Here is a 26,619-nt window from a genome sequence, read left to right on the forward strand (position 1 = left end):
AGGTATTTATGTGGCTCAAGGGCCATTGTGTATGATTACTTTTTGATGTCCTTTCCACAGAAATTTTCGAATGTGTTAATAATTTCTTTTTTTCTAAGCATTTTTTGGTCCCTTTTTATCTCTCTTTAATTCAACAAGTATTTACTGAGCACAGAGTAGACGGATCATCAGTAAGCCTGACTGTTACGTTTACACAGGCCCAGGCGTCTACAGAATTTATAAGTTTAACACCTAGAACTACTTAATGTTTTGCCTTTCAAATATACTTTTAATAAAAGGAAATTTTTCTTTTTAAAAATAATTTATAGCTTATAAAAATGAAGACAACCACTCAGCTATAATTGGTAGGTATTTAATTGGCAAATATAATGGAAATTTGGTTGTTCACTCAGTCCCTTTATAGCTGCTACTCTCTAATTAGTCATCCATTACACAAACTATAATGGAAATTATACCATGGATTTCTCATTGGTATTTAATGACTGTATTTTGTTTTTCTGTTTTATTTGGAATAACAGCTGGTTATGTTTTCTTAATTTAAAAAAAAAAAAGTTTGTCTCCATTGAGATTTCACTAGTTATATGTGAATGATCCTTAATAATAACTATTTCTTCCCATGCAATTTCTCTCTTTAGCAATTGGAACTGTGTCAGAGATTATATAAGCTACACTTCCAGCTGCTATTGCTTTTTCAGTCCTACTGTAAGCTCATCGGCCAGGTGCACGAAGTTAGCTCCATGCCAGAGGTGAGTCCACATGCTTCCCAACCCCACGTCTCACCACGAAAATCATTTCTTTTGTTCTTCCTCACTCCACCCCATTTATAACTGCCCAAGTGATTTTATTCCCGCATACTTATTTTGCTCAAGCACAAGTCTGAAATAAACATGTCTTGTATGTATTTCTATTCTCATTTTTAAAAGCAAGGTCAGAAGTAGGTATGGAAAGTGAGGTGCCTCAAAATGTAAGAACGCGTGTAGGAGGGAACCTTCCTGTGGGTTACGGCCTAGGTGCCTTGCTTGCATCTCCCTGATCCTGGCCCTGGGGCTGGGCATCCTTATTTGAAAATTTTCCATGTGTGTGGGTTTTCTTCTTTACATTAGTTTTTCATACTTGCCCTTGCCTTGAGGTAAGAAGGAAATGTCTGTATGATGTGTTTGGTTCTCTTCAGTTTCCCTGCCCTGCTTAGCACCATGATATTTTAATATTTTAAAATATTTAAAATAAAATAACTTAAATATATTACTGCTGATTGAGCCAAAATTTTTCTACAAATGAAGAAATACTACAGTAATGTAGTCAGTGGAATAATGGTGGTGTGTACTGGATACTATAGAAGCAAAGAGGACTAACGCCTCATTTGCCTAGAGGTAAGAAAAGTTGAAACTGAAGAGCTTGCTGGAGGAAACCACACCTGAGTAGACTCTCAGAGGGTGAGTTGGAGTGAGGGAGGAGCATTCCAATAAGAACAAACAGCATGGCCATAAGCCTGATGGGAAGAAAGAGAAAGGAGCTACAAGCTACTTAGTATTGCTAGAATAGAAGGTGCACCAAAAAAGAGCTATGAGATAAGGCAGAAGAGAGAGGGGTAAAGGCGAGATCATAAGACATGCTGCACCTAGGAGTATTTCAGGTAGATCTCTGTGGCAGCTATGCGGAGGGTGGGTCTGATGACAACTAGACCAAAGACATGGAGACCAGTGATGAGGCTGCTGAAATAGTTCAAACAGAAGGAGAGAGTTTGAACTGGGACAGAAGTGCTAGGTATGGAGAGGAGGAAGGAAATGTGAGACACAGGACAAAAAATCAATGAAACTGATGGGGGGATGAAGGAAAGAGTTAAGGAGAGGGTGACACTCAGGTTCCATCTTATATAAACCAGGTGACCAGTAGCACCAAAGCTGAGACAGGAATATAAAAAGAAGGACTGAGGCGATGCTGTGTCCAGACAGTCAAGCCTTCTGCCGGCTAGTCAATGGCTGCATACTGGACCCAGACCTGGCTTACACAGTGACTGACCTCTTACAGGTGGTTACATGTGAGGTCAGGGGAGAGAGCTAAACAAAAGGCACAGATGTGATTGTGAACAAGCAGAAGTCGATTAAACCATGCCAGTGACAGCAGAGAAGTGAGGATGAAGCCTGGGAAACCTCACCGGCTAAGAGCAGAGGAGGAAGAGCCACAAGAGACAAATTACAACCATTTTACCATTTTTTTATTACTCAGTTTGAAAAAAGGAAAAAACTATACAACTTTATGCTTTCAAATGCTTATTTCAAGAAAGTAGGCCTTCACAACCAGTTTTCCTCTATTCAATTGTAAGTTGTCAGATAATAGGAATCAACTCTTTTCTTTTTTATTTGCCACATGGTCAAGATAAACTTTACTTTTTCTTTTTCTTTTTTTTTCTTTTTTTGAGATGGAGCTTCACTCTTGTTGCCCAGGCTGGAGTGCAATGGCACAATCTCAGCTTACCGCAACCTCCGCTTCCCAGGTTCAAACGATTCTCCTGCCTCAGTCTCCTGAGTAGCTAGGATTACAGGCATGTACCACCACACCTGGCTAATTTTGTATTTTTAGTAGAGATGGGGTTTCACCATGTTGGTCAGGCTGGTCTGAAACTCCTGAGCTCAGGCGATCCACCTGCCTCGACCCCCACAAAGTGAACTGTGAGCCACTGCGCCCCGCCAGGATTCACCATTCTTGATGCCATTAAGAACGTTCATGATTCATGAAAGGAAGTCAAAATATCTACACTAGCAGGAGTGTAGAAGAAGGTGATTCCAATGGATAACTTTGGGAGGCTCAAGACTTAAGTAGGGGAAGTAACTGCAGATGTGGTAAAAATAGCAAGAGAACTAGAATTAGAAGTAGAACCTGAAGATGTGACTGAATTGCTGCAGTCTTATGATAAAACCTGAATGGATGAGGAGTTGCTTCTTATGCATGAACAAATAAAATTTTGTTGTTGTTTGTTTGTTTGTTTTTGAGATGTAGTTGCACTCTGTTGCCCAGGCTGGAGTGCAATGGCACGATCTCGGCTCACTGCAACCTCCACCTCCCAGGTTCAAGCGATTCTCCTGCCTCAGCCTCCCAAATAGCTGATATTACAGGCCCGCACCACCATGCCCAGCTAATTTTTGTATTTTTAGTGGAGACGGGGTTTCACCTTGTTAGTCAGGCTGGTCTCGAACTCCTGACCTCAAGTGAGGCCTCCCAAAGTGCTGGGATTACAGGCATGAACCACCACACCCGGCCCAAAGAAAGTTTCTTTAGGTGAAATTTACTCCTGGTGAAGATGCTGAGAACATTGTCAAAATGACAACAAAAGTTTTACAATATTACATAAACTTAGTTTATAGAGCAGTGGCAGAGTTTAAGGTGATTGACTGCAGATTTGAAAGAAGTTCCAAGGTGTATAAAATGCTGTCATATGCTACAGAGAAATATTTCATGAAAGGAAGAGTCAATCAATAAAGCAAACTTTGGCAGGGTGCAGTGGCTCACGCCTGTAAGCCCAGCACTTTGGGAGGCCAAGGTGGGCAGATCACGAGGTCAAGAGATTGAGACCATCTTGGCCAACATGGTGAAACCCCACCTCTACTAAAATACAAAAAATTAGGTAGGCATGGTGGCCCGTGCCCGTAATCCCAGCTACTTGAGAGGCTGAGGTAAGGGAATCACTTGAACGCGGGAGGAGGAGGTTGCAGTGAGCTGAGATCGTGTCCCTGCACACCAGCCTGGTGACAGAGCAAGACTCCATCTCAATAAATAAATAAACAAATAAATAAGTAAACTTCATTATTGTCTGATTTTAAGAAATTGCCCCAACCACCCCAACCTTCAGCCACTACCACCCTGATCAGTCAGCAGCCATTAACATTAAGGCAAGATCCTCTACCAGCAAAAAGATAATTACTCACTGAAGGCACAGATGATTGTTAGCATTTTTTAGCACTAAAGTGTTTGTTAATTAAGGTATGTACATTTTTAGATTTAGTGTACTTAGACTACAATATTGTGTAAACATAATTTTTATAGGCATGGGGAAATCAAAAAATTGACATGACTTACTTTATTGCAGATGTCTAGAACTGAATATTTCCAAGGTATACCTGGTGTGTGTATTTATATGGGTACGTACACACACAGTGTTTAAATACTATATGTTTTAAATAATGTATGTATACACACATAATGTTTAAAACTTATCTAGGCTTAAAATAAGGAGAAATTTGCTTTCAAATTTAAAACTACATACAAAATTAAGATACTCTAATATCTTGTTTTTAAAGATTATTTCAGTAAATTTTAAACCTACTTCTATAGTAGGTAGTTGTATTTAACAGGCATGTGTGCCAAGAAAAAATAATCCTTCAAGGCTTCAGTTTTTTATTGTTTGTACCATGAGTGAGTTGGGAATGAAGAGGAAAAGCAAAGATGTTGAATAAATAACTTTCCAAAGTAAACAGACATCATCAACTTGCATTACAAAGAGAAAAAAACCTTTAATTTTATGCCAATTTTTTTAATGCTCTTGAGATCAAATTGCAAAACAACCATCTTCCGTAGTATATTTTGAGACACTTAGAAGTGACACAGGTTTTCTTATGCTTTACTTTTTAACACTCTGGATCCTTTGGTTCCAGTAACTTCGAGGGAAAATATCTTTTACTGCTGTAGCATTAATACAAACATTAGTTTAAGATTATTCTATCTCCTCAAAATTGTGTCTTCAGCTTTTTCCCACGGTGTGGAACCAAGAGTGAGAAAAACTTATTATTAGGACAGAGTCCATGGTCACGATTACATTAATTGAGCACTTAAGTGCTGGACTGTACTAAGCATTTTGTATATATTATTTCCACTTAATCTTTAAAATAAACCTTTAGGATGGCTATTATCTTCAGTCTCACAGATGAGAAAACTGAGGCACATAAAAGTCAGTTAACTTGTCCATGTTCCTACAGTACACTGCAGAGCTGGCATTTGAACCCAGATCTACTCACTCTTGAGCCTGATCTCTTGTACTCTTTCCTTCTGTGTTTATTCCCTATTTAAGTCGAACTTAAATGGAACACATTTTAAATGAAGTCTTAACCTTTTCTGTAAGGAGAGCATCTCAGCAGTTGACACATACTCAATGCATCCAACTCCACAATCCCCTACACATACCATGGAGTACAACGTCATCTATCCTATTTGAATTTACCAAGGTATTAAGCTTATGCTTAACCACACCCATAAGATCCATTTTTTTTTCCTTTTGGGATGTAAAATTCCCCCAGCACCTAAATATAGTTTAAAAAACATTTTTTTTAAATAGCTGCTGAATATGTCCAGGGAACTGAGTGACCTAAAGAAACACCTGAAGGAAGCCAACGCAGTCATTGCAGCTGATCCTCTCTATTCAGACGGTGCGTGGTCCGAGCCGACCTTCACGTCCACCGAAGCGGCCATCCAGTCCATGCTGGAGTGCCTGAAGAACAACGAACTCGGCAAAGCTTTGCGGCAGATCAGGGAGTGCAGGTGACTCTGTTATTTCTTTTAGAGGTGGTTGCAGGAAATGCACACCTGGTTGTTAGTCTGTCATGGTGGGCCACTACAGAAGGCTAGATACTTTACAGATCTCTTCTCAGATCTTTACTGCTGCCAAACCAGAAACACTCAGCTTTCAGAACACTACGTGTTGAAAGTGTTGGTGTTGGTTCTGGCCATTTGTCATCCCTAAAATGACAAAATGCTGAAGCACTTCAAAATATACCTTCATATAATTTTTAACTAACATTTGAATACATCCTTTTTGGGTTTGCCCCTACATTCTGATATTGTATTCACATTCATTGAAACCAGAAGGCTATAGCAAATAAGGTAAATGTTTTAGGAGTATCAGATTCCATTCTGATATTTTTATACTTTTGATATTTTATCAAAATAATATTTTAAAATTGATTATGGTGATGTTTGCACAACTCTGAATATACTAAAACCCACTGAATTGTTTACCTTAGATGAGTGAATTACCTGATATGGGAATTCCATCTCAATAAAGCCTTTTTAAAAAGTAATATTCTCATATTAATGAAGACTCATAAGCTCCCAACTTTGTGACTAATAGTGCCTCTAATCTGTGCTGTTCTTTTTGACTGCAGAAGTCTGTGGCCCAATGACATCTTTGGAAGCAGTTCTGATGATGAGGTCCAGACACTACTGAATATTTATTTCCGTCACCAAACTCTGGGACAGACGGGTACTTATGCCCTGGTGGGGTCTAACCAGAGCCTGACCGAGATCTGCACCAAGCTGATGGAGCTGAACATGGAGATCCGAGACATGATCCGCAGGGCTCAGAGTTACCGAGTCCTCACTACTTTTCTTCCAGACTCCAGTGTTTCTGGCACTAGTCTCTGACAGGAGCCTCCTGTCCCCACTGGGTTCCAAACTGGCAGTGCTGCCATGCTGGGGCAACGTCATTCAGTGTCTTCTCAGCCTTCAAAAGGCTTGGACAGACTGTTCTCCCTCTTGTTACCTGTAGGGCTTTTTCTAAAGAGGATGGCAGAACTTCCAACGTGTAGCAATACTATAAGAACCAAGGTAGCTTAGAACGTCCTGGACAGACTCCACTCGTCATGCTGTGTGGCACAAATGTGTTACATTTGACCGAGCATATGCAACTTACTACTGAAGAAGTGACTTCCGTTGCATACCAAAGCCGACTACACTGAACAGTACCTTCCTTTCTAGAAACAATTTTAGATTGGCAAAAGTGCAATGTTTTCTTCACTCAAAAAATTTTATATTCTCAAACATGTACGTTCTTTCCCTGTCTTGTTCCATTTTCTTTTCTTTTTTCTTTTTCCTTTTTTTCGTGGGCTGAGAAAGGGGCAGGCAAAATGAAGCTGGCCACTGAAAACTGTAAGATGGTCAAAAGCTGACAGCCTGTGTATGTGAAAAGGGAATTGTAAATGGACGGCAATGTAATGTACACTGTAATTTGAATACAATTACTGTATCTAAAAGGAGCTGCTATGAAGTACCTTTCTTATGTTGCTAGGCTACTGTTTCTGAAAGCCCTGGATCTCTTTGCACCAAAAATGGTCCAGATAAACTCTTTTTAAGGATCTTGGCTGCTTTTTACTAGAAGGTTGCTTTTATGAGCATATTTATACTGCTGAAGGATGAGTGTTAATTTTAATTAACTTTGCCATTTTGTAGAGAAAACTATTCACAATATAAATTCCAAGTCTTTTCACCTGTCAGGCATGCATATTTTAATATCTGTTTGGATAGTCAGAAGTAGAATCATAAAGGTAAAATATGAGTTGTTACTTTGTTTCTTCGATGTCATATTTTATGTGTAATATATATGTAAAGGGCCATTCTTAAGTTCTCTCCTTAAACTTAATGCTGTCAAGTGTTAGATGTGTGCATGTGAACTTGTTGCACAGCAGAAACATATTCAGAGTTTATCTATGTAACTTATTCACTCTGTAAATACATTTAAAGTTTTTGTGATGTAAGCTTAATTGATAATCTGTTCAGAACTCTCTTTAGACTAAAAAAAAAAAAAGACAAAATACACGTTGGCCATGGACTTTATTTCTGGTTAATGAAAATGTTTGTCCTGGGCACACATGAAGTTTTGCATGTGGGTTGCCAAAGTAATAACCCCAAGGGGCACCCCTCACATGTATGCTCTGAATGGCACCCATGGGGGTCATGCCATGCATGGCCCTGTGAAGCTGGAGGTAAGTATTATCTCTTTGGAAGTTGGCATCAAAACTGTGAGCTTCAACCAATTCTCTGTAATCAACCAAAAAGAAAAATCAAAAAAGTGAGAGCTCTAATTCTCCATAACCTATAATTAGGTTGTCATCCTTCAAATTTGGAAATTCATTCTATAGTGAGCAGGAAAAAGTAGCAGAGTTGTAATTCTGTCACCAACACCTATCCCCTATCTACCCCACTAGGAAAACAGGAACACAGGGAGAAACATGTAACAATCTCATTTATGCTGTCTTCCTACTCATATTTTACATGGACCAACAAATATAACTTGCTTTACTAGCATATGGCTACTGAATCATCGGCAGTAATATTCTAGGAGTATTCTACAGAAGAGAGCCTAACCTAGGATTTTTTTTTAATGTTGCCACAGATGCAACTACTAGATTTTAATAATTTTCTGGACTGCTGAAAACATATTTTTCTGATGATTTATTTTTTTAAACTTGCCTGAAAGATGATTTGCTACGATTTGTAGAAACAATTGAATCATGGTCTCTCTGAAAAATATCATAAAATAAAGGTTTCTGTGGGTCACCACAGTAGACAACTTTCAGAGAGTTTTGTTGGGAGCCACAGTGGAGAGAACAGATCCGTCATGAACTGAGTTTTCTACCATGCCTTCTTACCCAGCAGAGAACCACCGTGATGGTTTACTCTTAAAAAGGGAAGAAAAAAAAGGATTTCAACAGTACATTGCAATCCAAGATATTAACATAGGAAGCAGTGGTTTGTGTTTTTCTCAATTTTATTTTTAAAAGGAGAAGTATTAATGTGAAAGATTTCTTCTACTTTTCCTCTATCTCTTCACCTCCTCTACTTTAAGTGGAGATGGGAAAAATTGTGTAGGATGCAGCCCCACGCCAGCAGAGCCCAGCAATAACTTTAGATCTACCAGTCAAGTCTTGTCGGCTATTGCTCTGTGCCTCTGTTACAGAAGCATTAATGTTAATTGCCTTCCGCAGGGATACAAAGAAGTAGAAGTACCAAAGGAAAGGGTAGATATTTAACAGATGCCTCAGTGATAAGAAAGATGCCTCCTTGTGTCTCACTGTTTTCTAACACTGAAACATGATACACTTTGTATCCACCTGCAGAATAAAGCAATCCAGACAGGTGCTCTGTAACTTAGACATCACTTGATTAAAATTATAGTCTCCAAATATAGTGTTTTAGAAAAGGCACTGCACATTTTTAGAGGCACGTGAATGTCATTCCCACCTCTAACCCATCTAACACTGGTGAGATGTTAAGAAAATGTGCCGATGTTGCTGTGAAATAAAGATGCCTGTAATTGTAGGCATCACACACATGCATGAACATCCAGAATTAGGTCTCAAGGCTCTTCTGGTTCTAAGTCCTAACAAACAATGATCTTTTCAGTGAACTGTAGAATTCTGGAAAGCATAAGGGTACCTCCAGGCTGCTTACATCAATAGCTTACACGTGCTTCCTGATGCCTGCCTTAACAACAAAAAATTAGTGTCCATGGGTGAGTTTTAGGGTGTGTTCATTGTATCTCAATGAAACTTGTTTTTAAAGTTTTCAATGCATTTGTTTGAGATCAATTAATATTTGAATACCTATCATGACCCAGGATATTTCTTTGTTCAGCAAATATTTATTGCATGCCCACTCTGGGCTAGGCACTGTTTTAGAGGACACCACAGCTATCAAAGCAGATGTGGTCCCTGTTCCCATGAGGCTCCTACATTTGAGTGGAGGAAGATGTACTTGTCTACGTTGGGTGATGATTAGTGCCATGAAGAACAAAACAGGGATACAGTGAGTAATGCGGACGGGGCTATCTTAGCTATCACTCTAATAAGGTGATATCTGAGGAGAGATCTGAATGAAGTAAGGATACAATGGATATCCAAGGAAAAGAGCATTCCAGCAAAGGAAAAAACACATGCAGAGACCCTGAAGGAGAAGCAGGGTCACTTTGTCAAAGGGACAGCAAGGAAGCCAATGACCAGGTGAAATGAGTGAAGAGAGCGTTCAGAGAGGACAGCCAAAAGCTCTGTGGGCCACAGCAGGACTTTGTCCCTTGCTGAGCAAGATGGGAAGCCACCGAATGTTTGCAGGCAGTGTAGTGACATGCTGTGACTTATGTTTAAAAGGATTACTCCTTCATAGAGATGAAGAAAAGTTCTATAACAAAAGTTCCATTGTGGTGGTTATACAGCATTGTGAATGTACTTAATGCCAATTAATTGTGTACTTTAAAATGGTAAATTTTGTTATATATGTTTTACCACAATAAAAATATTTTTTTTAAAGGATCATTCTGGCTGCTATGTGCAGAATAGACTGCAGATGGGCAAAGGTAGAAGCAGGAAGACTAGAGAGACGGCTGTGGCAATAGTGCAGTCACCAGGCAATGCTGGCTTGGGCTAGGGTACTAGCAACGGATGTGATTAGTTGTGGGCATATTCTGGAAATAGTTCAGAGCTAGAGCTGACAGGGCTTACCAATGACACGTGGAATGGGAGAGAGTTTAGCCCAAACAGCTGGAGGAATGGAGTTGCCACTAACTGAGATGAGGGAATGCATGTTCGGGAGGTAGAAACCAAGATTTATTCTTCAGACATGTTAACTTTGAGATGTCTGATATCCAAGACAAGATGGTGAGTAAACAGGTGGATGTGTGAGTCTGTTGTTGAGGAGCAAAGTCTGGGCTAAAGACATACATATGGCATTTAAAGCCCCCGAGAAAAAAATAGGATACTCCCATCTTGTCCAGCCGGGACTGGGATCTCTCATAAAAATTAGAGTGTAGGTAATGGGCTCAAAATTTCAGATGCATATTAAATCATGTCAGGGACTTAAAACCCCAACACTCAGCCTTCCTCTTAATTGATTTAGTTGGTCTGAAGCTGTGCTCAAACTCCAGCACTGTTTAAGATTCCCCAGATGATTCTAATCCACTGCCAAGATTGGAACATTGCTTTCTCCTTTCTAGACCTAAGAATCACCCCAGGGTATTTGTCAAAAATGCAGAATCCCTCAGGTTGACCCCTCTAGAGACCAGTTTGGTAAATCCAGCGCAGGATCCCTCAAATCAGCATTGTAACAGCCACTCCACTTTGAAAGACACTGAACTAGGAGAAACTTCCTATATAGCGAAATGCTTTCTTCTAAAGCACACCCCCAGTTGTTTTTCCACGTAGGCTGTTGGTGTAGTGATTCTACCCAAATCTGTCATTGATCTTTTTGTAACTTTGTTTCCTATTTGAGGTCACAGTGAGTGAGTGACTAGAATTTACTGCATCCACTTACAGATCAGTTTCCTGGCAGATGCCTCCTTCTCTGTTGCCATCTTCTGTAATCCAGATCCTTCTTTTAACAGCAAACTTGAATGGATATTGTATGCGAATTTCAGATTCCAAGAACTTGGGCCACCTGGTGCGAACTTCCAGGAGCTCCTCGGCCAGGAGAACAAAGAGATTCCTCCTGGTCCCCTTTACTATGTCCAACCCTTCTCTCCTCATCTCTATTTCGAAAAGCCCAGAGACTTTGAAATTCTTGCCACCTGGCTGTACTAGCCACCTCCTTCCCCAACCCCATCACTGTCATCCACAGCACTGGCTGTGACCCTCAGCTGCATTAGAAGCATTGGGAAAGCTTTTTAAAAATTCTGAGGCTTGGGCCCCCCTCCGGATCCCTTAAATCCTTTCTAACGCTCCTCTGATGATTTTGAATTGCAACCGCACTTGGGAACTGGTGACCTAAAGCCCTCCTGCTTCCTGCCCCTTATTCATCGGAGAGACTAGAGCTTCTTGCTTACCCCAGCTTCCGATGTCATTTCCAGGACTTCAGGAGTCTTGTGTATAATCTGTACGAAATCTTTTCTCTCTCATCCTGTTAACATTCTTACCTCCAGGCATTTTCACTCTTTTCTACCTTAGCCACCCACTTTCCTGGCTATACTAAAACCTGATCCATAGCAGTAAGTGAACCAGCTCCAGAATCCCACCTTCAGGCCCCCTACTCAGGAATTTTCCCAGTTCCCCTTTACTCCAGCCCCCACCCCTCTAACAATTCTCCCATCATGAATATCAGTCTGTGGCCCTCACAGGTCTTTACTCTCGTTTGGAGCATATTTAAATCCCATGGGTCATTATAATCCCTCCCTTGCTGACATTCACAAGGGATGCCCTACCCCTGTCTTACTCAGCTGATTAAACCCCAAGTCTGGTTGAACCTAAAACTGATTCTTCCCACACCTGCACCAGAAGTGTGACATTACTAGGATGAAGATACTACTAGAATGCAAGTCACACATGTAGTGTCACACTAACAATGACACTGGTAATGTTATATTTCTAGTAATATCTTCACTACTACAAGTGTCTTCATTACTAGAAGTGTGACATTACTAGTATGCAAGTGCAACCAAGAAAATCTCAAATCTCAACACTATGAGACAATCTTGTAATACACTTATGCCTTCCTGATCATTTCAATTTCCTAATGCCTGAGAGAGTTATTTCTCATATTTTCCTCTCTCCTCAGCATCCTGTTTCCTCTCTCCTCAGCATCCTGTCTCAGCTGATGGCTTTGCTTCATAATTCATTGAATAAACAAATGAGTCTCACCTTCCCCACCAAAAGTATAAAGTTATCTTTAACTAGCCCTATATTCTAGGTGCTTCATCCTTTTATAATCAAAGGGATATCACTGCTCCCTTCAGGGGCCAATTGCTCCACTGGCACTCTGGACCCCATCTCTGCTGCCTATTCAAGGGCTTTGCTCCCACAGACATTCCCCTCTCTGCTCTGCCATCAGCTTCTCTAAATGATTCCCTTTAATATGCCAACATACTCCGCGCCTCCGCTTTCCCCAAATGCCATTCTAGCTATCACCAGTTTCTCTGCTTTCTTACAGCAAAACATCTAAGAAGTACTACTTCTGTTCACTATTTGGACTTTAACACTGCTTCCGTCCACACCACTCTATGGAAACTTCTCTCTTCAACCTCACCCATCACCTCCATGCTGCCAAATCAAATGGAGCTGTCGTCACCTTTCTTGACCTCCTAGCAGGATTTGACTCAGTCGACTTTCCTACCTTCTGGAAATACTGTTTCATTTTCATCTCATCATCCTCTTCCTTATCCCTCTTGACCTCATCTTTCATCTAACCACTAAGTTCCTGCTGCTCCAAGTATAGTCTGGGGAACCAGCAGCATTGATGGCATCTGGGAGCTTCCTAGATTTGCAGTCTCAGACCCCAGACCTACTGAATCAGAATCGTCATTTAACAAGCTCACCCAATGACTCCTGGGATGTTAAGGTTTTAGAATCATTGCTCTAAGTGTTGGTATGCCCCAGAGCCCTGTGTTGTACTCTCTTTTTTCCCTGCTTCTATGAAACTATATTTTTTAATTTTTTAATTTTTTTTATTTCCATAGGTTATTGGGGAACAGGTGGTATTTTGTTACATGAGTGAGTTAATTAGTGGTGATTTGTGAGATTTTGGTGCAGGTGATTCCATCCAGGCCCATGGCTTTAAAAACTACTTGTTATCTCCAAATCTATCCCTAGCCCTGTCTTATCTCCTAAATTCCAGACACATATAACCAATAGGCTACATGACATCTACCATTTGGATGTCTCCAGCACTTCAAACTTATGTTGAAAACAGATGCCCATCCCCACATCACTAAATAGGTCCACTAAAATAAGAGGTAAATGTATTGAGCCCTCAAAGTGACAAGCACTAATTATTCTAAATGATGAACATGCCTCAACTCCTTTAGTTCCTATCTCTTGGTGGTGTGAGGACTATCACTATCCCCATTTTACAGACAGGTAAACTGAGAGGTAGAGAGTAACTTGCCCAAAATTATCTCTTAAGTACGGCACCCAGGATTTGCAATTAGGTAATCTGACTCCAGAACATGCCTCCTACCTGGTATAGCTCTCAATTCCATTCACCCTACAGCTCAAAGCACAATATTGAGTCATTGTTTATTTCCTCCACCTTCCACTGCCAGCCCTGCACATTTTCAAACATTATCTTAAACCCATGGATTTCTCTTCCTCTCCCTGGCCACCACCCTTGTCCAAGCCATCAATTTGCTCATGTGTTCATTAACCTCCCAACCGGTCTCCCTCTAAAGTGAGCTTTTTGAAGTGAGAATGTATCTGCACTGTTGAAAGCCCCTCATGGGATGTCATTTGCTTAAACATGGCCTTGAGAATCCTTTGTGATCAGAGCCCTGTCTTCCGCAGCCTCTTGTCCCACGTCAGCCCCAGGGGGCTCCTATTCCTCAGCCCCTCAAGGCCTTTGCTCCTGCTGTTCCCTTGGATCAAAACCATCTTCTCCCCACTCCCTTCATCCTGCAGGTCTCAATCTCATGTCACCTCTTCCCAGCCACCCTGTCTAAAAGGTCACTCTGTCATAACACCCTGTTTCCTTCATGGCATTTATCACAATCTGAACTTGAGAAGTATAAATGTAATTGTGAAAGCATGGAGCAAGTCCTACTCTACCTGGTTTAAATCCTGGCACTCTGCTCTGGCCTCTGTGTGCCTCTATCTCCTCAACTATGAAAAGGTATAATAGCTCCTACTTCATATGGGTGCTGTGGCGAGTAATAGCAATGCAAGGCACATGCTAAAGGCTGCTTCTGCATTTGCTATAGTTGTGTATACTTGAAGGAAGGACCTTGCCCCTTCATCATCTCTATATATAACATTTAGAACCAGTGCTTAGAACATCTGACTTACAAAAATTTGTCAAAAGAATGGCTATTTTTCTTCATTGTTCCCCTTCACCTAAGTGACAGTATCTACCATTTCCCAATGCCATATACTGATGTTTTTACCCTAGGATCACCAATTAATGTGGCTTCATGGTCTAGTTCACATGCATTTATTTTATTCTATTCACATTGTACAATTGTTACACAATCTACAAAAAGTACAAAAGCCTAGCCATTTTCCAATGCCAGGTCAGAGCCAAGTTGCAAAAAAGGAAGACAGCACAGTAAGTTACAAGAAGAGCTCAGGGGTCCGTTACAAGTCACACTGTACAAGTCACATCACATATTTAAAGCTGTAAATATTGCCACAGGAGAATCTCTTGTCTTTGCAGCGACCACACAGTTCCTGTCGATGAGGCCTCCTTAGATCAATGTGTCTCTTCTTTTGAGGACAGGAACAATGAGACTTTGAGCAGGTCTTTAGGAAGCAAAGAAGAGTTTGGACGCTAAATGATCAGTTTAGTGTTTCAAATGTAATCCTCAAATCACAGTACTTCTCCCTATTACCCTATCCCTGAAACCTTCATCCTCTGAGTCCTACGAGAAGGTCAAGACCAAGTTGTACAAAATTACTTCTGTCACATTAAATGTCAGATATTTTTTCAAGATGAATGATCACAGAAGATATTCAAGAGAATACTGCAGAGCCAATCAAGACAACGTAATGTAAAAGGAATTTAAGAGTTTTGTAGAATTTCTCCCCTATGTAGATTTTTGCATTTGTAGCTGAACCAGTCAAGGCAACATAATGTGAGAGAAAAAAATAAGTCAAGAGTTTTATAGAGTTTCTTCACTCTGCAGATTTTTAGATTTGTAGGCAGGTCAGGGTGAGTGGCAGTGGACAGGAATTAAATGAACATTTAAAAAAGACTAGAGCAGAGGTTCTCAACCAGGGGTGATTTTATTCCCCCATCTCCAATCCCAGTGGACATGTGGCAATGTCTGAATATATTCTGGGTTGTTAAAACTGGGAGAGAGGGGTATTCTGGAGGAAACTAAATGTTTCTTTCCAGATGTGCCCAATCTTTACTAGGATCTAAAATAGTGCCTTTCAACCATTATCTCATTTCTGTCTTTCAATAATTAAAACTAATATCCTATGGAAACTGGTACAGTACCCCGGTTCCATCCCCCCAACCCTGCCATTCTATTTTCTACATGTCCCATAGCCACATGGAATAAGTCAAGATTTACCTTTTTTTTTTTTTTAAATGGAGTCTCGCTCTGTCGCCCAGTCTGGAGTGCAGTGGTGAGATCTTGGCTCACTACAACCTCCATCTCCTAGGTTCAAGCAATTGTCCCTGCCTCAGCTTCCTGAGTAGCTGGAATTACAGGCAATCGCCACTATGCCCACCTAATTTTTGTATTTTTTAGTAGAGATGGGGTTTTACCATGTTGGCCACACTGGTCTTGAACTCCTGACCTGAGGTGATCCGTCCGCCTTGGCCTCCCAAAGCACTGGGATTACAGGCGTGAGCCACCATGCCTGGCCAAGATGTACCTTTTTATATTGTGAAAATAGACATTTTTATTCTTCTAAATGCAGTCTTAAACATGATTTAATCAAACTGTTCTGTTGAAGAATATGCCTCCTTATAAGAAAATTCCTTTTTTTGTTTTTTGAGACAGAGTCTCGCTCTTTTGCCCAGGCTGGATGCAGTGGTGCTATCTTGGCTCACTGCAAGCTCCACCTCCTGGGTTCACGCCATTCTCCTGCCTCAGCCTCCCGAGTAGCTGGGACTACAGGCACCTGCCACCGTACCCGGCTAATTTTTTTGTATTTTTAGTAGAGATGGGGTTTCACCGTGCTAGCCAGGGTGGTCTCGATCTCCTAACCTCGTGATCCGCCCGCCTCGGCCTCCCAAAGTGCTGGGATTACAGGCGTGAGCCACCGCACCTGGCCCCTATAAGAAAATTCTAACAAGTAATACTCACATGGTGTTTACTATGTGCCTAGCACTCTCTTAAGCACTTTATATACATGAATTCATTTAATTCTCACAACATCCTTACAAAGAAAGGCTCAATAAAATAAGGATTTACCCTAAAGGTTGATTTCTGCTTCTGGAAATGGTGGATTAGGTAATTCTAACCAAGCCTCCTGGATGACTAGAAAAGCTGAGCTAAAAATAACTGTTTGGATCACTGAGAAATTATCAGAGCATCAGAGATGAAAACCCAGAAATAGGTGTGAGCTTGACATCCGGGACTGTTTACTCTCACTATAGTTTTTCACATGTGATAGCTAGCACTCAATCAAAAATAACCAGGTACTGTATATGAAGAGACAGAACAACATACTTGAAAGCCAAGAGGACAGCAATAGACTCACAGGGTATTGAGTTAATGGAGTTCTCTGACACAGATTTTAAAATCACTAAGTGCTAATATGTTCAAGGAAATAAAACTAATATTTCCAGCAAAAAATTAAGTTTTCTTCTGAAGTAATAAAAATTCTAGAACAGAAAAATACAACAAATAAAATCAATACTTCAATGGATGTTTTAATCACAGATTAAAAAGAGCTGAGATGAGAAATACAAATGGAAGATGGTTTAGTAGATAATATTCAGCCTAAAGCAAGAAGAGCTAAAAGCATGGAAAATATAGATAAGCACATAAGAGACAGAAAGAAATATGGTGCCAAGGTCTAGCATGAGTAATTGGAAGAAAGAAGGAATAGGAGCAGAAGTAACATTTGAAAAGATAACAGTTGATAATTTCCCAAAAGTAATGAAAATCTTTAAGCTGCAGTTTCAAGAAACACTATGAAACTCAAGCAGGATAATTACAAAGAAACTACAACTAGGCACATCATTGTAAAACTGCTGAAAAACCAAGGCAGAGAGAAGTAAGCAGATTTAAGAAGGGGAAAGAGAAAAGGAGATTACTTCAAAAGAGATGCAATAAGAGCTATATTGTTTCATAGAAATAATTAAATTCAGATCCTTAAAGGGCAGAAAGAACTATTTCCAACCTAGAAATTCTATATATACCCAGCGAAAATATCTCTTAAAAAGATATCCAAGGCTGGGCGTGATGGCTCACGCCTATAATCCCAGCACTTTGGGAGGCCAAGGCAGGTGGATAACCTGAGGTCAGGAGTTCGAGACAAGCCTGGCCAACATGGAGAAACCCTGTCTATACTAAAAATACAAAAATTAGCCGGGTGTGATGGCATGTGCCTGTAATCCCAGCTACTGGGGAGGCTGAGGCAGGAGAATCACTTGAATCCAGGAGGTGGAGGTTGCAGTGAGCCGAGATCATGCCACTGCACTCCAGCCTGGGCGATGGAGCAAGACTCTATCTAAAAAAAAAAAAAAAAAAAAAAAAAAAAGATATCCGGACAAAATAGAATTTGTCACCTCCAGACCAATACCATGGAAAATATTAAAGTTCAAGTCAAAGGAAAGTGGCCCTAGAAACAAGATACAAAGAAAAACAGAAAGAATGTATAGCTAAAACTAAATGAATACTGATTATACACAATAATCTTATAAAATTTTAAATATAGGCAAAATAAGTATACAATAATAGCATGTAAGTTGGGATGTAGTTAGAGTGTTCTCAAGTCATTGCATTATCTGTGAAAGGCAAGATTAGGCTGAGCACAGTGGCTTACGCCTGTAATCACAGCACTTTGGGAGGCTGAAGCACGTGGATCATGTCAGGAGTTTGAGACCAGCCTGGCCAACATAGTGAAACCCTGTCTCTACAAAAAACACAAAAATTAGCCAGGCATGGTGGCGGGCGCCTGTAGTCCCAGCTACTTGGGAGGCTGGGGCAGGAGAATCACTTGAACCCAGGAGGCAGAGCTTGTAGTGAACCAAGATTGCACCACTGTACTCCAGCCTGGGTGACACAGCAAGAGTCTGTCTCAAAAAAAAAAAAAAAAAAAGGCAAGATTAACAATTTAGACTTCGACAAGTCAGACACTCATGTTATTTCTATGGTAACCATCAAAAGGACATTAAAAAATGATAGAAAGGAAAATTGAATATTAAAAAAAAATTCAAGTGAACACGAGAAAAGAAAGGGGTGCAGAGAAAAGAAAAAGGTGTGGAGAAAAAACAAAATACATTTAAACCCAGTTTAATAAGTAGTTATATTGAACATCATCATCAGACTAAGAATGTCAGACCAGAAAATCAGAGGATGAATCCTTTATAAGCTAGTTTTCAAAATGTCAATTAATTTATTTTTGAGATGGAGTCTTGCTCTGTTGCCCAGGCTGGAGTGCAGTGGTGCCATCTCGGCTCTCTGCAACCTCCTCCTCCCGGGTTCAAGCAATTCTTCTGCCTCAGCCCCCCGAGTAGCTGGGACTACAGGCGCCCGCCACCATGCCCGCCTAATTTTTGTATTTTTAGTAGAGATGGGGTTTCACTATATTGGCCAGGCTGGTCTCGAACTCCTGACCTCGTGATCCGCCCACCTCTGCCTCCCAAAGTGCTGGGATTACAGGCGTGATCCACCATGTCTGGCCCATTTATTTTTACTAATTATAGAAAAAGAAGAAGTGTTTTTAACTAAGGACTTAGGCTAAAAAACGTATTGATTACAAAAAGCAAGTTAAGGATCTCACCTAGTTCTGTGAATTTCTAAACATTGGAGACATCAGAGAATCCAGTCAGAGCTCTAATACTATCCATCTAACCTTGGGAAAGTTATTTTGAACTTAGCTTTCAGATCTATAAAATAGGAATAACATCTCCCACAAAGATTAGATGACAGGAGATAAGGCATGTAAAGCACTATCTCAAAATTTGGCATGTAGTAAAAAATTAATAGCAGTCACCTCTTACATTACTACATTCTAACTATGCCCAGGGTGTCAGAGGAAAAACAAACACACCCCATAAGGCAACTTGAAATAGTGAATCTTCCCTTCTTTCCCTTTAAAAAAGATGAAAACTAGAATTTATGCTTTCATTGTTCTAAAATATAATATTTCAAACATACAGAACACTTACATACCAATATCCAACTCTATCAAATCCTAACATTTTGTCACAGAGGCTTCATTTTAGTAATGAAACATTATAGACACAATGGAAGTGTTCCATATGCTCACCTGACATTGGATTGCTTCTACTCGATAAGGGTTAAAACTCTTTTGGCATTTACAACAGAGTTGTTTGAAATAAACCTAAAGAGAAATATGTTTTTTTTTAAATACAAGCTTTTATACACACCCACACCCTGCAAAGGCTCCCGGTTCTTAATTTAAGTAATCCATTGTATCTTGCTTTTACCAACCTCTACCCTTGCCTTGCCTTTTATCTTGCTTTTACCAAACTCTACCCTTGAGGTTTCAAGGTGTACTAGTTCTTATTAATCACTTTTTCTTTGAATCTAATTTTCCTTACCCATAAAATTGGAATACTTTTTTTTTTTTTTTTTTTTTTGAGATGGAGTTTTGCTCTTGTTACCCAGTCTGGAGTGCAATGGCGGGAAATTGGCTCACTGCAACCTCCACCTCCCAGATTCAAGCAATTCTCCTGCCTCAGCCTCCTGAGTAGCTGGGATTACAGGTGCCTGCCACCACACCCGGCTAATTTTTTGTATTTTTAGTAGAGACTGGGTTTTGCCATGTTGACCAGGCTCATCTCAAACTCCTGGCCTTAAATGATCCACCCACCTCGGCCTCCCAAAGTGCTGGGATTACAAGCCTGAGCCACCGTGCCCAGCCAGAATAATACGATTAATACTTACTTTTTCCGTAGTTCTGAAAACTCCCTAATAATGTACACCAAGTACCACGGTAGATACTCAGTGGGAAGTGGCTGCCATACTTTTTGTCCTTATCTTTTAGCTCTTACATGTTTCATTTTTCAGTATTTCCCAGCTTACACTTTAAATTACTTGTGGTTACCCATCAATACCACCTGCTTTCTAGGCTTTGTGCAATTTCCTGTGCACATTTTCTCTCTGCCTTGCTTGGTGAACTCTTCCTCCTATTTATTCTTTCAAATCCTGCTTGGACATCAAGCTGTCTTCCCTCAGACAGGGCTAATCCCCTCCTTCCTGTGCTATCTCTGCACTGCTTCCATATGAAGGATGCTACTGCATGTATTGCCAAATTACATTTTGTTTCCATCACTCGTATCAAAATAAATTCCTTGAGAACAAGTCCTATGTTTTGTTCTTTGTATCCTAGTGCCTTGGAATGTTTGAATTAAACTCATTTCTCTTCTGGCAAGAGAAGGAAGTAAATTCAACTTCAACTTTAAAAATCTATTCACTCTCTAGGTCTCTAGTAAATGGCTAGTGTGAGAAGTCAAGTTTTCATCCGGAACTCAATGCCTCTTTGCCCTCTCTCTCCACAGTCCTTTGGCCAGTAAGGCAATTTCTAAACATGTGACAGCACAGGGTGTTCACACTCAAATGCTTATGGAGGTTAATAACATCGGGCCACGTAGACTGTTGCAAAACGAGGTGCACAGGGCAAGGAAAAGAAGAGGAAGCCTTAGGGGCAGCCTGCTGTTCTCATTCTCAAACGAGGGTCTCTAATGACAGAGCCTACAGGATTCACGAAAATGCAGAAATGCAGAATTTAATGTGAAGTCTTTTCCAATCCTAATATGTTGGCAATTAAATTAGGAAGGGGGCAAAAGAAACCTTAGGCGTAGCCTAAGTCTCTTACAGGCAAATCTTTACAGTAAGTTTTTTCACTTATTGCCCCACCTTGTGGACAAACAGTGGAAATTTCCTAGCGCTAAGGCCCAGACCTGTTCCAAGCATACCAAATAAAAAACGGTTACAAAAACTTCCAATGTAGACAAGAACAAAAGTTCATCTAAGTAACCTGACATTTTGTCATATATAACGCCAGAGTATGGTTCGGAAACCCAGGTGGACAGTCCGATTCAGTTCCATTCATTCACTGAGCACTTCCTGTACACCTGGCACTGGGGATGCCACCAAGATCAAGACAGGACTACGATAGCCATGCTCCCTCAGGAATCAGATTCTTCCCTGCTTAACATCTGTGTCCACCCCATCCTCCTCTCACCTCCTACTCTTTTTACTTACCTTGTTCGTTCCAGAAATGCACCACACGTAAGCACTCTCCCACCTGGTCTTGCAATCTTTACAGTGGAAATAGCCATATTTTGGTTCCAAAAACTGAAAATAAAGAAGAAAAGTACTTTACCATCATGCAAGGGGAAAAAAGCCAGATCCTTCTTTATGACTTTGTATAAGGAAAAAAAAATGACTTCTTTAACCTCACTTATATCTATTCTCAAGACTACTGCATTGATTCAGTTTCTCATCTCTCTTAAAGATTACTCGGATTCTTCTTGCTGCCGTCTTTTGTACTTTTCCAATCTATTTTCCACCATGCTACAGGCATAATCTTCCCAAAACGAAAGTCTGATTTCATGTATCACAGACTCGAAGCCCTTCTTCGTCTCCAAATTCCCCAATAGCAGTGGTTGCCAGACTGTTGGTTTTCACAGGCTTAGTTGGGTTGGCACCTATTTTACCCAAAACTTACCAAACATACAGGCCACGTGATATACATATTTTCAGAGCTCCCTCTCCTTCACCAAGTACATGGAAGAAGAGAGAGAAGATTTTGCTATTATTGCCCCCATAGATGGAAAAGGAGGGAGGGGATGGGGCTGTTCGAGGACTAAGAAGACGGAAGAAAGGATCTACCTGGAAGTTGGGCCTCCGCAGCGGCTCGGAGGCGGCGTCTCCAAGCACCTGCTTGCTCTTCGTTTCTTGAGGGCACGGGGCGTTTTTCTCCCCCGATTCCTCCAGCTGCCCGGGCTCCTCCTGCCTGTCAGCTTCTGACCTCCGTGGTGGTGGCTGCGGCTGGCCGGCCTCCGCAGGGCCCGGGAGCGCCTTGCTCTCCGCGTCGTCCCCATCTCTCCGCAGGCGGATCAAGCCCCTGCGGCCGGTGGCGGGCGAAGTGACCCCGCAGGCTGGCAGCGGCTCCCGGGGGTCTCTGCCGTCCCAGGGGGAGCAGCTGCTGAGGGTGCGAGGCCCCAGAGAGCACTGCACAGCCTTGTCCACCCGCGGGCTCACCTGCACGCCCACCTCCTTGGTGTTGGGCTTGCACAGCCGCGGGCTCAGGCTGGGGTTCATCTGGGAAAGAATGGCCTTAAGCTGCGCCCTTTTGTAAGGGTCAATGCAGTAGTCAGGGGCGTTCGCGGGCACCAGCAGCCCTGGCCTGGCCAGAAAAGTGGGAGGACCCATATTTTGCCGCCAGTCGGGCTGTTTGTGCCCTGAGAGTCCAGGCTGGCCCAAAGGCACTGTGTTCCCATAACCCTGGTACAAGCCATAGGGAACACGGACAAAGCGCTCCATCCGCTCAGCAGGTGCTCAGGCGCAGCCTAATATCCTACCCAGTTTGTGTCCTTATTTTGCCTTCATCCGCCCCTTCTTTCTCTTCATCAGGTTGGTTCAGATTCATTCCTGGCTTCTCCATTTATTTCAGATTCTAATGGGAGCTGCTGCTTATTACCCTGATTGAGGGAGAGAAGCTCTATCTACAGATGTCTAATTGCCACCTGATTCCTACCTAATTGCTTTTCCCTACCTCTTCAATTCACTGTTCGGGAATCTTTTTTTCAAAGCTGTTTTTCATTTCCAGCTTATTCACACATATGCTTTAATTAGTGATTAATTCATATATTACTGTAGTGACCATTCTAAAGATCCTTTGTAAGGTAATGTGGTAATGTTAGATAATGTTGTAAGGTACAGCCATTATGGACAACAGTATGGAGGTTCCTTAAAAAAGTTAATAGAAGTACCAGATAATCCAGTAATCCCACCACTGGGTATTTACCCAAAGGAAATGAAATCAATATCCTGAAGAGATACCTTCACTTCCTTGTTCGTTGTAGCATTATGCACAATAGCCAAGTTATGGAAACAATCTAAGTGTCTGTTAACAGAAAAATGGATAGAGAAATTGTGGCATGTATTTATACAATGGAATATTATTCAGCCTTAAAACAGGAGATCCTGGTCGGGTGCGATGGCTCACACCTGTAATCCCAGCAGTTTGGGAGGCCGAGGCAGGCGGATGACCTAAGGTCAGGAGTTCGAGACCAACCTGGCCAACATGGTGAAACCCTGCCTCTAATAAAAATACAAAAATCAGCCGGGTGTGGTGGCACACTCCTGTAATCCCAGCTACTCGGGAGGCTGAGGCTGGAGAATGACCTGAACCTGGGAGGCGAAGGTTGCAGTGAGCTGAGATCACACCACTGCACTCCAGTTTGGGCAACAGAGAGAGCAAGACTCCATCTCAAACAAACAAACAAAAAACAGGAGATCCTGCCATTTGCAACAACATGGGTGAAACTGGGGGACATTATGCTAAGTGAAATAAGCCAGATAGAAAAATACTGCATAAACTCACTGATATGTGGAATCTGAAAAAGTCAAATACATAGAAGCAGAAAGTAGAATGGTGGTTACCAGGGACAGGAAGTTGGGGGGAATGGAGAGAGACTGGTCAGAGCCTAAAATGTTACAGCTAGGTAGAATGAATGAGTCTAGAGATCTAATTTACAGCATAACGACTACAGTTAACAATACTGTATTTTATACTGGAAAGTTTCAAAGAGAGATTTCAGGTGCTCTCACCGCACACAAAAGAAAGGTAATTATGTGAAGAGATGGATGTGTTAATTGCTTGACTGTAGTAATTATCTCACTGTGTACATATACATGTTGTGCACATTAAATATATACAACTTTTAGGAAATAATGTTTTTTTGGGTTTTTGTTTGTTTGCTTGTTTGAAATGGAGTTTTCTCGCTCTGTCTCCCAGGCAGGAGTACAGTGGCATGATCTCGGCTCACTGCAACTTCCGCCTCCGGGGTTCAAGTGATTCTCCCACCTCAGCCTCCCGAGTAGCTGGGATTACAGGCACATGCCACCACACCCAGTTAATTTTTGTATTTTTAGTAGAGACAGAGTTTCGCTATGTTAGCCAGGTTGGTCTCGAACTCCTGACCTCAGGTGATCTGCCCACCTCGGCCTCCCAAAGTGCTGTGATTACAGGCGTGAGCCACCATGCCCAGCTGGAAATAATGTTTTTTATAAAAATTAAAGCATATTGTAAATTGAATACAAATAGTAAATTGAGCAGCTGCACTAGAAGAGAATAAGAAAGTCTATTACGGTAGAGCTAATAAGTGGCAAGTCCCTGGTACAAAGAGAACAAGAAACATAAAGGTATGGGGGTCTGTATATAATGATAGAAAATGTTATTTCTGAGACTTGTGTGACATGCCACAGGTTCTCATTAGTCCACTCCTAGTGAGACACCCCTCCCCCCAAAAAAGGGGACAAAGCAAATTGTTCTGATTTATAGGATAAATAAATCACAGGTTAGTTAACTGTATGAAGTCGAATGGACTAGAATTCAAACCTGGGCCTTACTACCAGGCACATTACTTAACTACTTGATTCAGTATCCTCATCTGACAATACTGACCAATTTATAGGATTACTGTAAGATTAAACATGATATTGCTTGAAACCCCAAAGCAGAATGCCTAACTCATAAAATGTTTGGTAAGTGGTAGCTGTTATTAGTAAGGATCACAGACGTATTTCTTTGCGAATTAGACTTAGAGCAAAAGCTTTAGAATCTATCTGCATTAGTAAGGCCTCCTGCTACAACTAAGGATTACTGATTATCAAACTAAAATGGTCCCTAAGGAACCAAGTGGAGCCCACCCTTTTTCTAATCCGAGGTTGCTTCTGTTTATTGCTCAAGCACCTTCTGGAAGCAGCAAGGTCCCCATGGGAGCAACTCTCACTGAATCCATTTGAAGGCTTTGTAGGTCTTACAACAAACCCTACTCAGCCTTGTATTAGGCATGTTACAGAACCAACGAATTTGGAGATGAAGTCAGGTCTTCCAGTTCAGCCTGCGAGGAAGACAGGTGATCCGAATCCTAAGAATGCAAAAGATGGGCCGGGCGTGGTGGCTCACGCCTGTAATCCCAGCGCTTTGGGAGGCCGAGGCAGACGTATCACCTGAGGTCGGGAGTTTGAGACCAGCCTGACCAACAACGGAGAAACCCCGTCTCTACTTAAAAATACAAAATTAGCCGTGCGTGGTGGCGCATGCCTGTATTCCCAGCTACTCGGGAGGCTGAGACAAGAGAATCACTTGACCCCGGGAGGCGGAAGTTGCGGTGAGCCGAGATCGCGCCATTGCACACCAGCCTGGGCAACAAGAGCGAAACTCCGTCTCAAAAAAAAAAAAAAAAAAAATGCAAAAGATACTACCAAGGCCTGCTGAGCGAGGTACCTAACACTTCATTAGCGAGTTAAGATGGGTTTCACAATTTTTCAAGCAAGGAAACGGGCTCGGAGGTCTTGAACAACCTGCTACCCAATAGCAGCACAGCTACTGGAACTAAAATCCTCTGATTTCAAATAACAGCCCCGCCCACTACCACGAAGTGAAGTCATCCACAACCACGCACCGACCACTCTAAGCTTTTGTAAGATCGGCTCGCTTTGGGGAACAGGTCTTTAGAGAACATCCCTTTTAAGGTCAGAACAAAGGTCTTTCATAGGTCCCAGGTCGTGTCCCGAGGGCGCCCACCCAAACATGAGGTGGAGCAAAAATAAAGGGATGGGAGACTTGGAGTAGGCATAGGGGCGGCCCCTCCAAGCAGGGTGGCCTGGGACTCTTAAGGGTCAGCGAGAAGAGAACACACACTCCAGTTCCCGCTTTATTCGGTCAGATACTGACGGTTGGGATGCCTGATAAGGAATTTCCTTTCGCCACGCTGAGAAATATCTGCAGCGGCCCACCCAGGCCTGACTTCCGGGTGGTGCGTGTGCTGCGTGCCGCGTCACGGCGTCACGTGGCCAGCGCGGGCTTGTGGCGCGAGCTTCTGAAACTAGGCGGCAGAGGCGGAGCCGCTGTGGCTGTGCTGCACCTGTGCTGCGCCTCGGGTCTCTTTTGCGGCGGTGGTCGCCGCCGGGAGAAGCCTGAGGGGACAGATTTGTGAGCGACGCGGTTTTTGTCAGCTTACTCTGGCCAAAAAAGAACTGCACCTCTGGAGCGGGTTAGT

General features: G+C 41.8%; 3 protein-coding genes across 7 annotated transcripts in view; 2 read left to right on the forward strand and 1 right to left on the reverse strand.

Moving 5' to 3' along the window:
• FRY (FRY microtubule binding protein) overlaps positions 1 to 10,070 on the forward strand; it is a 268,121-nt gene extending 258,051 nt beyond the window's left edge. For both annotated transcript variants that reach the window (XM_063650744.1, XM_054446794.2), the window contains 3 exons: positions 636 to 746; positions 5,327 to 5,529; positions 6,153 to 10,070. In XM_063650744.1, the coding sequence (XP_063506814.1) occupies positions 636 to 746; positions 5,327 to 5,529; positions 6,153 to 6,411 (573 nt within the window). In that variant the 3' untranslated portion in view covers positions 6,412 to 10,070. The remainder of the gene's footprint in view (positions 1 to 635; positions 747 to 5,326; positions 5,530 to 6,152) is intronic.
• Positions 10,071 to 14,651: 4,581 nt separating this feature from the next.
• Positions 14,652 to 26,309, reverse strand: ZAR1L (zygote arrest 1 like). The gene is made up of 6 exons (XM_054446806.2): positions 26,262 to 26,309; positions 25,265 to 25,485; positions 22,220 to 23,031; positions 21,590 to 21,682; positions 19,629 to 19,703; positions 14,652 to 14,975 (listed from the first exon to the last, which is right to left on the reverse strand). The coding sequence occupies exons 3-6, from the start codon at positions 22,871 to 22,873 to the stop codon at positions 14,832 to 14,834; spliced, it is 966 nt and encodes a 321-aa protein (XP_054302781.1). The 5' UTR covers positions 22,874 to 23,031; positions 25,265 to 25,485; positions 26,262 to 26,309; the 3' UTR covers positions 14,652 to 14,831.
• BRCA2 (BRCA2 DNA repair associated) overlaps positions 25,747 to 26,619 on the forward strand; it is an 89,391-nt gene continuing 88,518 nt past the window's right edge. For 3 of the 4 annotated variants that reach the window (XM_054446797.2, XM_054446798.2, XM_063650745.1), the window contains exon 1: positions 26,421 to 26,613. The gene's annotated coding sequence lies outside the window, so the exon portion shown is untranslated. Of the gene's footprint in view, positions 26,614 to 26,619 lie in introns of all 4 variants that reach the window. The other variant, XM_054446796.2, reaches the window with a different exon arrangement.

Source organism: Pongo pygmaeus, chromosome 14 (genome assembly GCF_028885625.2).
Source record: "Pongo pygmaeus isolate AG05252 chromosome 14, NHGRI_mPonPyg2-v2.0_pri, whole genome shotgun sequence".
Lineage (NCBI taxonomy): Eukaryota > Metazoa > Chordata > Mammalia > Primates > Hominidae > Pongo > Pongo pygmaeus.